Genomic DNA, 17,090 nt, shown 5'->3' on the forward strand with positions numbered 1-17,090 from the left:
AGATTCTATGATTCCGTGATTCTATTACCTGAATCTTATGCTATTCCTGTGGAGTTCCTTGCAACTGGATGCTCTGAATTACCAAAGTTCACTGTAATTAGTTCCAGATGAGTTTGTGAAAGAGGAGTCCCCTGAAGATTACTAAATAGAAAGAAACTGAGTCTGGTTCAGGAAGCTCCTGAATTGTAAATGGAAAATTGTTGGGAGAAGTATCACATCTGTTGAGCTTTTTTAGTCCTTGTCAGAGGCAATGCCAGGGAAACTTTTGGTCAAACCCACTAGAGCTCCTTTTAGGTTCCCATTGAGGTAAATCAATTTTTCCAGCATTGTAATACTTTTCTTGTTTCCTGAATTTTGTCGTCTAATCCAAACATGTCATGAAAGTATTGCTGCCTATCTTTCAAGTTCTCATGAGCATCATTTTTATGTAAATCACTGGACAAAATCTTGAGTGTTGACTCTAAGGACTCCCCTACTGTATTGAAACTACAGTTTTATAACCCATAAAACTGACTGCCGTGTAGCACAGCCCTCAGAACAGTAAGCATTGCAGAAAAATCAATGTTATAGATAATAGTGATAATAATCCTTTCTCAGCAGTGGGGAAGATGTAAGAAACGTGGGCAAAATGTGCAGATGTAAAAAATGTGGGCACGTTTAGTTGTTTGGTAAATCAAATGTATGTAATTTCACCTGGTCAAATACCAAGCTGGACTGTGGTACGTTTTCAAACTCTAAAAAACTGCAACTGGAGCTACATAAGCTGCGTTTATCTGCGTTGAGTGGTCAACTCTGCCAATGTTTCTTAAGCTTGTAGTTAGGGAAAAGGGGAGGTATTTCAGGGAGATGCATGAACAGTCAGTATGGTGATATACACGTACGTACATATATATATATATGTTTTTTTATGGAGTGGGTGGACTGACTGTTGCTTAAATAAAACCTTACATCATTCCTAGTACTAAAAACAGGTGTGATAATGGTGTAAAAAAAATGTGGACCAGCATTATTAGAATATATAATGCCCAGCAAAGCTGCTTGACAATGTCTCACCTGCATCACATGTGATGCTGAGTTAACTGCTCCATGGCAGTCTTCTGTCTGCTAAGGTTTAGTCAAGTAGTGTAAAGGCAGCTGCTTGCACTTGGGCTTAGAGGAAAATTTTTGTCAGTGAAAGTTCATCTGCCCAGAAATACCCTTTGAGTTTGTTTGGGAGGGTGTTGTTGGTTTTCTTTCCATATGAAGGAAACCACAGATAACTAGACTGTATTTTGGTTAATTTCAAGCCTATTTATTGGTGTGCTTTTCCTTTATTCACAGCTGTTTTTACAAACTTAAAAGACATTGCTGATTTTCTGATATGTTTGTTCTAGTAATTGAGCTTTTGTTTCATTAAATACGACAAATTATCTGATCAAAATGGGTGAAGAGAATTCGAACAGCTGAAACTAAATGCTGCCAAAGTTTCAACTCTGTATTAACCCTTTACAGTACTCATAATGAAGCAATTGCTACTGACAAAGATAAAAGCAGAATTGTAAACTGTACAAACATTCAGCATCTGGCAAAAAGCAGGTATCTTCAGACCTTCTTTATTGTTTCAATGCATATATAAATTCACATGTTTGTATTGAGTAGCATTCACTACATAAAATTTATCAGAATTACTCAAGGTATACTCCATAGAGATCTTGTTAGCTTCAGTGAGCTTGATTCTGGTTTTACCTGTGGTAATTTTTTTCTGGTGAGATGGCACCGTATTTATCAAATTTCTCCATCACACATCGATGAAGGTAACAAAGTCAGATCATTGTACATCAAAAGTATAATAATCTCGATATCATATTTCTCCATTTCCTTCATCTTTGTATACACAACTATTTTAGTGATCTATGGTTTCAACAGTCTAGAGGTGCTAGGTTATGATTAATATTGTGGTATTTGTCCTTAGGTGATGTTTATGCACTAAAAGCAGAAATCACGGTGTTAATTTTTGGCATGTTCTACTGCCTATACTTTGTCCTTCCACAATTAGCTTTCTTCTCTCCCTTGCCCCCCATGTGAGTTGAACCATATTACAAAGTAATACAAAAGACAAGTCATTATTTGAGATAATTCTCTTCATTTTTCACTTTGGTCTATGTACAGCATTTAGAATTGTATGCATCAGTGATCACTAGTTGAATTTCATACGTAGCTGAAGTTTGCTGCATGATTTTGGGATTTAAACAAAAAGATGATATCATTCCACTTTTCTTCATAAAGAATGGGTCTTCCACAGGCCCTATGTTGTAGGTACTGATCATGTACAGATCCTTTAGATCTCCGGTGACATGAAATACCTGAGTCTAATGCCATTGTAAGGCACCACTACCCACCCATGATGCCTCCTCAAGTCCTACTAGACGTCTGCAGCTGCCTAGGGCACCGCATCCTCCCACCCACTGAGACAAAGCTCACAATCCTGCACGCACAGAAATACCACTATTTACAAATGGCCAGGCTGGGGAGGCTTTGTGTCATGTCCTCAGATACAAGTGTCAGAACGGGAGTCCCTTCATGGTGATTAGAGCTGAGCTTTCAGACACCTTTGCTTAGGGAATATGATGTTCTTAATGCTGTAATGGCTGTTGCTGTTTTTCACTAAAAATAGGCAGGGTTTTTCTTTTCCCACACTGCACAGAAAAAGAAAGGCCTTGTTAACTGATCCTAAGAACTAAGTTTCTTCCAATACTTCGGTTTCAGTGCCTCTAGCCCTAGCCTACCACTCCCCCAGCATAATGGTAATTTTCACAGGTAACACAGTCTCTCATTATAACTCACTAAGAAAATACATATAGTTGTTAAATGTTAATGTCACATTATCAAGCAAAGGTTGCAGAACAGCCCAGGCTGAGGTTTGCGCCCAAGGTATTGGGCTTTAATAGAGGAAACTTTAGGAACGCGTTGCCTGCTCATGTTGTGCTTTGCTTCCAGTTGTTCCCTTGTTTATAAAAACATACACATGCATTTCTGCATGGCTAACACAGAGAGGGGCAAAGCCCGGCCGAGCACCTCGGCCCCTGAAGCGTGCAGACCTGGGCAAACACGGACTTTCAAGTCTGCTGTGGCTACAGAGTCAACACGGGGGGCCAGCGCAGTGTACCTGGCTGTCGGCCACGGGAGCGTGTCGGTTCAAAAGCTAACTTCTGCTTTCATTTTTGCAAACTTTGTCCACACAGACGTCTTCCTGCCAGCGTTCCCTAAATCTATTATGCTGTGAATACAGTAGGGGAAATAAACTGCTGCTGTATGTGGGTGTGCTTAAGGATGGCTTCTGCATTTATTTTTAAGGTGAATGAAGTTAACTGGTGCAAAGTCTGTCTTTGGCAGGCTCCATACTGAGTGGAGGTTGTCACCCAGTGTTCTGTAGGGTCAGATGCCTTCTCACGTGTGGCTTGCAGTGAAAGTAACAGCAAACAAGAGAATATGCTATTTGTATAACTCCAAAACAAGTCTATACATCGCCAGAACCGTACCAGTTTTTTGTACTGATAATGCTTTTGTTCTTTTCCCCTTGCCTCTCTATTCTTAAAAATCCATTTCCTCCCCGAATTTCCAGAGCTTGCCAAGAGCTCTCCTGTGCTTCCCCCAAGGTCGGTGCGTTTTCTGGCACCGTGTGTGCTCTTCCCATCTGCAAAACACCTATGCCCGATTTGCTGAGCTGGCTGTGCACCCCGGCCCCTCCGGCTCCCAGCCCCGCAGCTGCCTGTGCCTTTCTGCTGGTCTCCTGGCCCAGGGAGGGTCCCAAAAGCCCCGGGACCCCCACCCAGCTGGGGCAGGAGAAGGGCTGCCCATCGCTGGAGAGCGAACGTCAAGGTTGGCCAAAGACGGCGCAACGTGGTCTTGGCGTCGGTAACGCTCTAGGAAGTGTCTTTCCCCGGGCACAGCAGCTGACGTGATGTGTTTGTGGTTTTCAGAGGTCCCCTTGGTCCTGTACCTCTTTGCCCTGATTTCCGTCACCTGGCTGTGGGGAGGACTGCACATGGCTTACCGGCACCTCTGGATGTTAGTCTTCTTCATCATCTTCAACAGCCTGCAGGTAAGAGCCGGCGCCTTTTCCTTCGATCCTCTGCCGAGCTGGGGGTCATCTCCACCGCTCACGGCACGTTTGGCATTTGGGCTTCACCAGCGGAACAACATCCAGAAACAGGTTGTGGCACGGTGGAAGTGTTAATTATGCATTCGGTTTATTTCTCAAATTAACATATAGGGTGCATATTAAAGCAAGGGATGCATTGTTTCGAAACAGAAGCAGTCTAGTTGCATAGATCTGATTTCATAGCTAATACACTGTGAAAAAAAATTTCTTGCTTCTGTATGCAATGTGTTCCTGAGGTAATTATACCACTAAAACCAAAATATCTGCAGCCTTTGCAAAAACACTGAGTATGTCAATTTTCTGTATCTGTTAACCCTAATATAAAAAAACCCCAAACAAACCCCAAAGATTTAAAATTATATAACCCTAATATTGAATTTTTTTCCATTGTGAGAGGTGAGCCTTGAGGCTTAGCTTTTCTCATACAGCATACGTATTGGTAAAGCAAAGATCTTTTCATTGAAAAAAATCAAAGATAGACTACGTGTTGGTTATTACTTATAAAAAAATGCAAATAGCCCTTTGCAAAATTTTACAGATGTGTTTCCACTTGACTTAGTACTGCATTACACTGCATTCAATGCCATACTGCACATTGCAGAATTTGTTACAGAATAGAGATGAATATATAGGGATGGGAAAATGCCTCTGATGTCTGAAAACAGTGAAATTAAAAGAAACTAAAAAATATATATATACAACTCTATGGTGTGCAAATTCCTTTGCTGTTTTTATAACAGAAATATCTGTGACACCATGCATTATTTTCCAATATTAAAAATCTCTATACCTCATTAAAAATTTAAAATATGTATTTTCACAAAACAGATTTATTTTAGATTTGAATTCAAAGAGTGGGAAATTCCTTAAGTGGCAATCGAATATTTTCAAAAAGTACATCTCAGGAATAAATGCTTTTTTTAACTGAGAAGAAATATGTAGCTTACTCTCCTTGTAATACATTTGATTATTCAGTATATATTGTTGTTTAACTGTTCTATATATATTGGCATGTATTGTCTCAAATTAGTTATGAAGTTTTTCTGTGAAGTTAAGTGAATAGATTTGCTCTAGTAATTGTCTACAGCATAGACATAAAATTGCTTTTTTGCAATGAGGCTGCCACAGCTCTGCAGGACTGTCAGTAGTATCAAAGCACATTCCCTCCCTTTCCTCCCCTCCTGCAAAATCTGGGAGTACAGGCAAACCCCCATGGGGGTTTCAGCGCTACAGCTGTAACTACTACAGCTTAATAGTGAAACTTAATGCACTGATATAAAGCATAAATCTGTGGTGATGTTGGTGTACGTACATGTACATGTACATATATCTCTATATACTTTCATATATGCTTCCTTACTGTCTCTCTATAAAGAATTATTACTCGAATCCGATCTGGGTTTGTGTTGTGTAGATCTATCTCTCATATAAATTTCTGAAATAGGTAATTTATTATAATTGAGATTTTATGGCAGATGTAAACCAGGGCCAGACCACTGTAATATGCATGGATATTTGCTTTAAAATAACATTACTTTATTGCCAGTACTTATTTAGAGAAGAGTGATAGCAGTACTCTGTGAAAATTGTCATTCTTGGCCAGCATGTTGACCCTTTTGTGTAATTTCCAGAAGAGATTTTATATTAGTCTGCTTTACATAAATTGAAATTTCATGTTGTCCAAGTAAATTTCAAAGCCGTAGAATTATTTTTATTTTAATTAATATGTTGCCAGTTGCAAGACACCAATTCATGCAATAGGATCAAGAAGTAAAACAGGATGTTGAAAGTCAGTTGTGTAAAATATGAGGCCCACAAGGTCTGCAGGGGATTTGTTGCACTAGTAGTCCAGTATGATAGCAGGTGATGTGGAAAACAGAGGTACAAAAGTATGCCTAGAATAATGTTTAAGTCAAGACTGCTATTAGAGAGGAACCACTGAATGGCTCCAAAGTTAGCATTTTGTTTAAATCCAGCTACAAGTGAGATGGTACCAGAAATACTTGCTTTTCTCAATCTGTGTGAAGTTTTTCAGTTGGGTAAATTTAATGCTCTTTATGTAGCTTTGTTTCCATTCATGCACTCTAAAATTTTTGAACTTTAGGAGGTTTTGGGGTTTTTTTATTGGCTATTCTTTGATTGTTGACTGGTCTCTTATAAGCATTACCTGTCCATACAAAAGTGAAATGCCAATAAGACTTGCATAAGTAGTACATAACTTTTCTGTGCTTCTGCTGGAACTTTTTTGGGGCTATTATAATTTCAGAAATATTTCTACCATAATCTCATGCAACTGAAAGAATACATATTTCTGTATATATTGTTTTGGTACTCAAGGACCTGACATAAATAACTTTCATTATCAAGAGCCATACTCTTCTGTCAGTGTGTCTTGCAGCAAGTCATGCGCAAAGATCAAATAACCCCTATTGGCAGGTGCATTTCTAATCTTTTAGAAGCGTGACTCCAACTGCATCTCCACCCTCAATTAGACAGCTGGGAAATACATATTCAGAAACTTTCTTTGAAATCCTTTAGAGGAGCTAGGAAACCAAAAATGAAGAAACCGAATACTACGGGCTGGCTTGCCTTATGTTGTTATCATTGCTGTGCAACACCATGCGTGGAGCACAGCCTTAGTTTGAAACTCAAGGCAATGACTCAAGACTGCCCGCGTTGCCCTTCTGCCCATAATTCCTACTTCAACTCTCTACCAACATGAGCAACTGCTTTACCAATAGATATCATCTCTTTTGTATTGGGATCAATTCATTTGGCTCCTTGATTTAACGATAGATAGTAATATCTGGGGAATAACTGTAGATGTCAATGGGCCTGCAGAAGATACGGCAACATCTCTATTGAAGTCTTGATTCATTTGAATAGAGATTCAATTTTGAATTCAATTCACGTTGATCTTCCACATCAAAAGGAGAAATCTGTTATTTTTGTAATACCTAGCACTAGACAATCTGTAAGACCTCAAATATAAAACAAATGTTCCTTTATTGAAAGGAGATGTGAAAATTTCAAATGTGCAATCTCTTCCTTGTTAATATTTAAAATTAAAATGTGCAGGTCTGGAGTTCCAACTGAAACAGCAGTAAATAAATACTTTTCCTTCCAGCTATGAGGAGGTCAAAAGAACTTCACACTTCGTGTTTTAAAAACTTTTTTTATCCTTTGCTGGAGTTTTCAGACATAAAATGTCATAGGACAGTATCCATTACCTTTTATTACTACATATTGGAAATTACTTTTTGAAGTATAAGGTTAGCAAATATTTAAAAGGAAAATATACCTTTTTATACCCTGAGAACAGTAAAAAAAATACAGTAGCTCTTTCACAGTACTACAGTTTTTATATTAGCTTGTTTATTTTAATCGTGATTGACTTCAGTGCTTTGTAAATCTCTACAATAAAACAAGTTTAAATAACATTTCCTGGAACACCCCCACATTTTACATAACGGCCTCACATATATTGTTCTCCTGTTTTGAAGTTACCATTTATGTAATCAGGAAACAGAAAAACTGACATGTGATTCAGGTGACCAGACATGCAGCGTGAAATGAAAAACAGGGAAGGAACAAGGTGATGAGTCTGTGAATTTCCTTCACCTATGCTTTTCATCAAAAAGCCAGGCACACCAAATTGTCTTATTTAAGAGCAAGCGCCAGCGTGCAAAGCGTTTGTGTAGGGGAAAATCATGTATTACAAATACTGCACACGGAGTAAATGAAGGCTGTGCTGTAAGCAGGTGTAGCTTTACGAAGCTTTGGCAGACCACACTCCCACTAACGAGGGGCTGGTCTGGGGAGACCGTGCTCCCTGCTGAGAGGTCCTTCTGGCCACCAGCCTCTGCAGAGCCAGGTTCATCCGTGGAACAGACAGCTGTCTCCAGTGTCCTTTGAAGCTTTAATCACAGCCCAGCCACTCAGGAATGGGAGAATAAAATGGGACTTAGCAGAGGATAACACATCTTAACAGCAATTTCAAGAGGAACTAGCTGTCCTTTGGTGCGTGCTGTTGGCATCTCATTCCCATGCGCTGTGTCCTTATCAGCTCTAAGAATTGATAATGATTGTTAAAACGAGGTTGTTTTTCTGCAATAAAAGGTTGTTTTACCATTTATTGGTAGGCTTTTCTGTTATACAACATACCCTGTTTCAGCTGGAAAGCAATTCAGTGTTCATTAAGAGCTTTTCCCCAGCAGTTTACAAGAAACAGAGACCTGCTTCCCTGCTGCTCAGGAGCTGCAGAACGTGTAACGAAGCAGAACCTGACCCATTAAAACGTGTTGGATATCCAAATGGATTCAACCCAGGAGACTGGAAGGACACTGCATGTTACCCAATTTAGTTGTTTAGCCTTACGGCATACACTTCCTAGGAAATGCACTTGACTGATAGAAAAATCTTCTACTAAGGACAAATTGTTTCCGAGCACTTCCTGCGGGAAGCGGTTCTCGTCAGAGCCAAGTTTGTAGTACGAGCTATTGTAGTGTGTGGAGGGGAAAGCCAGTCCTTCCCCTGTAACTTCATGAATAAACATGTAAAGTGCTGTATGGGGGGACAGTAGGTGATTTACCAAATAAAACATCAATTCAGAGAAGCGTGGAGGCAGAAGGATAAGAAGCATGTTTAGGGTATCTGATGTTTTGAGCCCTTCGGCACTATGCTGCTGACAATCCTTCACCGGCAGCATCCGTGTCACAGAAACATACTCCATGAGCTCACGTAAAAGGCCTTGGCTTCTCATCTTTTCACTTGCAAAACCGACAGGAACATTTTCCTCTATTCTTTACACATGATTGCCTCCGTGGATTTATTCACAAGGTGTTTGCTGGGGTCAGGAGTGAAAGGATAAGCTTCTGTCTCGCGTGCTCCTCTCTAAAGGTTGGGATTTCACAAGCCATTTTTCCTATGCTATACTTGTATGAACGATCGCTGTGTTTTTCATGCCATTAGGGGCGTGTTTCTGGTTTGTATAGCTAACGTCAGCAGCAGCGTATTTGCCATTTGACGGATCCAAAGTTCAGGGCGGTGGGTGGATCTCTTCCCGTTGTTTGCAGAGGGGTTGGGATGAGGCTCCAGACCCGTTCTGAAGCTTGTCCCTACAGCCAGCTTTCTTAGTACAATCTTGATTATTCTTTGGCTGTATTTCCAGCAAACTGTGCTGCACACTCCCACCTTCTATTTTATAATCCAGGTGTATCTACACTGCAAACTACAAGATATTAGATACCCCATAGCTACCGCTGTTCTGGTTTCCTGTAGCTTGTGCTAAGTCCCACCACGCCCTAGCCCCAGCAATAAATAAATTAATTTTTTCGTAAGTGATTCTGAATCAAAGCCTTGCTCTTACGGAATACTGAAATGTTACCCATCAACAGTATAAAATTTTTTTAGCAATTTTAAATCAGGAGAAAAGCAAATCAAAGCTGGGGGTATCCCATTACTAACCACAGTATTCAAAAAGATCTTGTATGGTTGTTTTGGCTGAGGCAGATAAGAGTAAAATGCCTTTGCCCGTTCTGTGTTTGAACACACCAGGATGACTCATGCCCACATCATGACCAACAGTGTTACATGTTAAATACGTCTTCCCAAGAAACACAGGAAAAATCTGGAAGAGTTGACTGGTGGTTTTCCAAACTGGGCAAAATGGCTGACTTGCCCAATACAACAATTTTTAAAAGTCAACTTATTTGTGGTGGATTACAGTAAGAGAAGATTCAGGCGTTAGGTACAAATGTTTGAAAAGCTCACGGTACCTTTAACAAGAAATGTTAAGAATGTACAAAGAATGAGTGAGCAGGTGCACACCCACACCTGGCATTGGCTGGAGTAGACGTGATTCACGAAACTTCATTAATTAACTAGCAGAGGCAAACCAGAAACGGGAGCAAGGGCTAGCTCAAGTAGCAAGGGAGATAAAATATCAAAGAAAACTAGTAGATGTGGTGGCAAAAGAAAACCATTACAATGAGGAATACGTCATTCATGGAACAACAGGAAAAAAAATGTAGCAAGAGAAATCAATATGCAGTGGTTTTGTAAGTACATTATATTAGTGCGGTAAAGAAAATAAACCAAAGTATATGGTTTATAAAGCTGATGCCAGCTGCAAATGCAAGATACGTTTTTTTCTAGAACATTCTATTTAACTCTGGGTCATAGTCAGGGGACACTGAGGACACCGCTATAAATAGGTTCCCTTCCTGTTTCGTATGGCATCTTCCGAAAGCTTCTCCTCCTGATGAGTCAGAGATGGACTAGGTGATCCTGTACAGCAGTTCTCATGATCAAAGCCACACAAAAACAAACAAAATCAAGTACTAGACTGATGAGAGATGTGTGTAAATGTGGTGGGCTGCAAAAGGTTGCCTAAAGATTTTTCAGAAAGTGATTCTACACTGCAGATAAGCCCAACAAAAGATGATGAAGTCATCATAGTATTGCCAGGATAAGGTGAACTACAAGCAGAGTATCAAGAAAAGCACATAAGCTCGTTCAAGTAGAAATAGTACAAGAGTACAAGCAATACCAAACCCTATTCTGTCAGCTGAGCGCATAAACCAAACAGTTAAACACAGCTCAAAGAGTTTGTACGCTACCCCAGAAACAAAATAAGATACACATCCAAAGCAGACATTGCGTTTTGACATCTGTACAATAAAGTACATTCCTACGCTGTTTCTGGGGGCTTGGATTCTCTTCCATACATGCTATATCTGGAAGGAAAGAAAGTAGTATACTCGGTACAGTTCACTTACATAATAAGTGAACAACAAAGGAGTAGAAAAAGAAGGTGTTTCTTTAAAGTAAAAAGCCCTGAAAGTTTGTTCAGCATGTGTATTTATTTTTTAAAAAATAAATTAAAAAAAAATTAATAATATAAAGCAAATAGATAAACCTTGTCACTTTTTGAGACTTGGCACTTTTTGACGTCATCAGCTCAACTTCTGGGATGTAATTGTGATTGGGCGATAGAGTTGGTATGCATTATACCAGCCGTGAAAACGTACGAAGCCATCCAAGTGCTTTGATTATTCAGTGGATCAAGACAATGCACTATTCAATTTTATATTCCTTTCTCTATGTCTGCTACTTCCTTATTAAAGAATCCTCTGCATTCCTAGTTACCACCATAAACATACTCTAATACATGATTACTGTAATGACTTATGAAGTTATGGTGAAATATGCCCTTTACCTATTCAAGTCCTTATGTAATGGACCCAAATTCAGTCTATAGCTGACGACAAAACAAAGAAAAAAGTGTGCAGTGTTGGGTAAACAAAGGAAGCATTGTTAGGCTGGGACTGATGATCTCCTAAATATATAGGATAAACTGATGTCAGAAGAGAGCAGCCTGTGTCTAAAGCTGTGTTTATAATGGTGAAAGTATACAGAATAATGCAAAAATTACAGTGAAAGAATGCACGGAAGTGGGCTTTGATTTACTGGATTTTCAACTAATCATCAATTAAAAACATTTAGAGAGTATTTTAACGAGTTGCCCATTTAAAATAGTAAAACATTATTATAGTGTATTTTTTAAAAAACAAATCTAGTCATTAAATAACATTTTAGGTCTTCCAGCATCTATGAAGCTCCTTCAGCCATTTTTTAAGAACTTTACATTAAAAATATATTTCAGGAAAAATCTCTAAACACTCTAATAATTTTTTGAGGTAGAACATGAGGTAGTAGTTGTAACCATTCCCCTCGGAAGGCATTAGCATAGCATAGCAAGAATTATGTAGTACACAGCAATGAGTAAGAAATGTAACCGTAACATGTACTGCTGCACCAGTGGAAGTATATCCACTGAAAAGGACTTGGGATCAGCTGTTCTTTTCTTCTTCTGCCTCTCTCGGTACGAGTCAACTTTAATTGCTGTGGAGAAGAAAATAGCAACCAACTTGATTTGGTATCTGTAACAAATCACCCACTTTTTCATTTTACATGGCTGCCAATCTCTTTGTGTCACCATAAATAGAATTTTTTCAATAACTCAGCTAAAAGAAGTATTTCAATATAATCATAATGTAGAATCAATCTGTATTTTGCCTTTAAATTCAAACTTCTAAACTATGTACTATTATTTTACGACGCTTAATTGATGGTGGCAGAATTCAGAAGTTGAGAGTATGCCTTCAAAGACTTGAAAATAATGAGTTTCTTTATAATTGGCTGAAGTATTTAATGCCTTTTTCTTTATTCCCCACTGGTTTTCACAGGCAAAGCCTGCTGCATGCGCTTGGCAGGGTTTGAGAAGGAGAGAGGCAGCACACAGCAAGGGAGTAACAGTCTGAGGACCACTTAAAGGAGTTGTAATACCTAGATCCAAAAGTGCTGAAAGACCTTGCGGTGGAGTTGTAAGCCTGTTTTTGAAAAATTGTGGCAACGGAGGATAACTGTGGTGGCAAGGAAAAGGATAACATTACTCTCAAATTTTGGGAAGGCAGAGTACAGCTTCAGGAAATTTGTGGCTGACAGTAACAAGAGGAAGTGGAACTCCTCTTGGAAATTAGGCAAAGCACCAGGAGCAATTTGTCCAACAGGTTGAATTATCATGCTTCTCTGCTGAACGCTAGTGAAACCACACTTGGAATATTTCATCCAGTTTTCGGGCCCCCAATTACCAGGTGTGTGGAGAAACTGGTGAGGGTCCAAGGGAGTGCTACCACAGAAGCTGGAGGCCTGCAGCACATGTCCTGTGAAGAGTGTGTATCAGGTGAGGAGGACATAAATGGAAAATGGAATAGCAGCCTGCAAATACCTGAAAGATAGTTAAAAAGATCATGATGTCACGCTCTTTCCCTAGTCTTTTGATATTGCCAGGTGATAAAAAGGACATGTGGCCACAAAACTGTGGCATGGGAGGAGGGTTTCAGATTGGACATTAGGAAAAATAATTCACTAGGACAAAGTAGAGAATTGGAACCATTGCCCAGAGAGGTCTGGGATCTCCATTGCTGCATGGTTTTAAGACTCAGCTAGACAAAGCCATACCGACCTGATCAGTGTCTGAGTGGACTGAATGACCTTTAGAGGTCCCATCCAGCCAGTTTTCCTATGATTCGATGATTTGATGTGTGGGAAGCTCTGTTCTCAACCCATTCATTGTGATAGACAGATAAACACCACTGGCCACATGGCCCTGAGCTCATGTGTTTTTAGAAAATATCACAGAACTAATGTCACAGAACTAATATCACTGAACTAATAATAAAACCCGAAGACCCAGAAATTATAGAGACAGAAAAGTTTAGGTAAAACAGCCATGTTTAGAAATTACTTTGAAACAGTGGGTTCAGTTTCTCAGGTTTCAGCACTGCATGCATATCTTCATGCTGAACATCATTATGTTATGAAGGCAGATAAGAATGTTCCCGTGAAATAAATGCATGTAAAGTTTTAATAGCCTCATGGAAAAGAACCATTTCCCTTTTCCCACCCACACATTTCCTGCACAAGAACGCTCTATGTTGTACAAGCCTGATGTTTCACCAGTATGAGAAAGATGTTTTCTCCTTTTCTTCATAATAAATACAGATGAGGCCTTGTTTGGGGGCTTGTGAAACTCACGTTAAAAAACAGCGTCAGTGTCCTCCAGACAACTTCTGTAGAATGAGTGAATGTCATTACTGCTTTTATCTCTCATAGTTTCATTATTACTCAGCATATTCATGTTATGCAATTTTAGCAGAGGCCATGGTAAGCTAAGATTTCATTCTGAAAGTAATACTTTAATACTGAGTATGAGTAAAGGAGAAAATACAGTAAAAATAAGAAAAAAAAAAAAAGTTGCATCTTGATACCAATCTTCATTTGCATTTTCATTATGACCGTGGCAGAAAAAACACTAATCTAGCTTTTAGATTACACAAATTTATGGGTTATTGGTAATTCAGAGGACTGATGTATCCTGCACAATAAAGTGGATGATTTCTAGTCTGTGGAATGAATTAATAGCAATTACATGAGATCTGACAACACTAAGTGCAAAATTATGAAGCAAGACACTACTAGTGAAAGAATTTGTGCTATAACCTGATAAGGTATTTATAACTGAGAAGTACAAAACAAGATGGGTGTATTGCTTTATCTCAGGACAAATGCAAATCACCAGTATGATAGAGGCTTGACAGAAGTGAATGTGATGCTAATTTGGTACCCCCCGCAATATAAATGACATTGTAAAAGGTATTGGTGATGTATTATTTGGGATCCTGTGGGCATTTCTGAGCCCACTGGTGCAAGAGATGAATTCTGTATACGGTAGGACTGGAAAACAAATATTAATGGTGATCAGGGATTTGAAAATCTTATTTCAGAAGCCTGAGAATATTTCACGTCCGCAATCATCTATTGTCTGTGTGCATACTGGCCTTGATCCAGCAATAGTATAATCACACCAGTGTTGTGTTGCACACAAAATAATATATCCTGTCTCTCAGCAAGCATTTTTTAAAGCCTTCAGCCCTTTTTCAGAGTGGCCCTAACTCAGAACAACTTTTTGAGTCCCAGCACCTCAGTTCTGCTCAGGAGGCAAGGTGGTGTCAGGGCAGAAAGAAGGCATTAAGCATCATGTTCAAGGTTAAATTCACTTTGACCACATCTATCAGCACAGTGCTCTGCCAGCTGAGATTTGTATGGGCAAACAGTTAAACATCTAACCTGCGCGGAAACACTGAGTGTGGCTGTGACCTCATACCACTAAATTCTTTGAGATTTTCAGTATTTCCTTCTATTAAGAAAAGAACCATGAATTTAAGGAACATGTTAACTGTACTGTCATACATTCATTCCAAACAAGTCAGTTTGAAAGATTTTAAGTGTAATGTTGCCAATGTTTTCTTTTCGTACTGGATTTTTGTGATGGATTTTCCTCTTCCAAAGGGGAACATGTCAACAGTTAAATGTGAGCTCTGAATATAACCACTTAGTAGCAACTGTCTCAGGAAGCTTTCTAATGCATGTGAGGACTGCAAATCATTTGTGTCTGGAAAGGGTTGAGCAACTGTGAAGCTGGAGCTAACCACAGTTGGATGAAAATTGCTAAATTATGTTTTCTTTATTTTGAGCAAAATGTCAAGTGTTGCTCTTTTGCCTTTGCCTTGACAAAGGTCAATTGGATTTTAAAAAGTCCCAAATCAACTTGGACCGTCAGCTGATTTTTTGTTTAAATCTTCAAATGTGTTGTTTTGCTGCTACAATGGAGTCATGGAAAGTTTTAGTGACAAAGATGTATTAGATCCTCAGTTGCAAAACTGGGAACCACACTGATATTTTTTCTTTGTTCTTTGTATGATTTCTTAAAGGAGAGTTATGAGAAGACTGAGTTTTGACAGGGGTATCATCTTATTTTCTGTGTGTGTGTGTACATAAAACTCATGATCTACTCGAGACTTCCTAATGTGATTGTGCTGCAAAAAATGTGTAACAAGGAAGCAGGCTGAAAATTGTAACACTTATCCTAAAATACGCTCAGATACTCTGCATACCTAGTAGAGAATTTTGAAAGTTCAGTATTTCTTGTGCCCTAACACCCTCTAGGATTAATCTTTTGAATTCCAGGAAAGATAAAATTGGTATTTTAATAGGCAGAGTGATTCCTTTCCGACTGGAGTGGAGCTAGCAGCTCTTGCAGGACCTTTTTCTCAATCCTGACTTTTGAAAAATGGCAGGAAAACAGTGATTCTCACCATGAAGACTGCTGCTTTCTGGCAAAACTTTGTTATTTTCACACTAGTTTTTGTCTAACCAGCCATTATTAGCCAAATAGGCCAGCGTGACAGAAATATTTACTTCATAAAAGGAATATGTGCGTATGGGTGTATTTTCAAATCCATCATTTCATTTTCATCAGTGAACAAAAAAAGGTTAGTCACACTCCCCAACTCTAGGCACCTAAATTAGTACACTGGTTTCCAAAGACTTTTTATGTGGTCAATAAAGAGAGAAATGAGATCTCAGAGCATACTTCACCACAGAATCACAGAATCACAGAATCACTAAAGTTGGAAAAGACCTTCAAGATCATCAAGTCCAACCACCAAACCAACACCCCCATGCCCACTAATCCATGTCCTGAAGTGCCACGTACACACATTTTTTGAACACCTCCAGTGGTGGTGACTCCACCACCTCCCTGAGCAGCCTCTTCCAATGCTTGACCACTCTCTTGGTGAAGACGTTTCCCTAATATCCAACCTAAACCTCCCCTGGCATAACTTGAGGCCATTGTCCTATTGCTGGTTACTTGGGAGAAGAGACCAACACCCACCTCACCACAACCCCCTTTCAGGCAGTTGCAGAGAGCGATGAGGGCTCCCCTCAGCCTCCTCTTCTCCAGACTGAACACCCCCAGTTCCCTCAGCCGCTCCCCATCAGACTTGTGCTCCAGCCCCCTCCCCAGTTCCGTCACCCTTCTCTGGACACGCTCCAGCACCTCAACATCCTTCTTGTAGTGAGGGGCCCAAACCAGACACATGTGAGGTTCCTGCTTTCTCATTTTCAGTATTTAGGCTCTTTATACGGTAATGTTTTATTAAATAGAAATGCCTTTGTGTTAAAAAAATAAACACCACAAAAAAAGTGAAAATAATTAATTGTCATCTTAGAAACTGGTTACTTTCAGGTTGTCATTTAACGATAAAGAGTGCTTTGTCCTTTCCTTAGTATGATTTTTTTTTGCTGATGAACATCTTCTAAAGTCTTGAGAAATAAGCTCAGATTAGGACCACCTGCTTTAACTGGGTACCTATATACTTGCCTCCCAGTAAATGCTAATGCCTAGCAACTATTTAGACTGAGAAACTATAATTATGTATTAACTGTAGTGCTCTGGACTTCATGAATGGGCCAGAGTTTCATTGTGTTGAATACTGAACAAGTAGAGAACATTTTTATGTCCTGTGCCCTAACATGTCTA

At 39.4% G+C, this 17,090-nt stretch overlaps 1 protein-coding gene across 1 annotated transcript in view; it reads left to right on the forward strand.

The window, feature by feature from the left end:
* The window catches only part of ADGRV1 (adhesion G protein-coupled receptor V1), a gene marked incomplete at its 3' end in the record, with an annotated part of 281,727 nt that overhangs the window by 237,550 nt on the left and 27,087 nt on the right, over positions 1 to 17,090 (forward strand). The window contains exon 87 of the mRNA XM_082012794.1: positions 3,960 to 4,081. Coding sequence (XP_081868920.1) covers positions 3,960 to 4,081 — 122 coding nt within the window. The remainder of the gene's footprint in view (positions 1 to 3,959; positions 4,082 to 17,090) is intronic.

The sequence above is a fragment of the Phaethon aethereus genome, assembly GCF_964289735.1.
Source record: "Phaethon aethereus genome assembly, chromosome: Z".
Classification (NCBI taxonomy): domain Eukaryota; kingdom Metazoa; phylum Chordata; class Aves; order Phaethontiformes; family Phaethontidae; genus Phaethon; species Phaethon aethereus.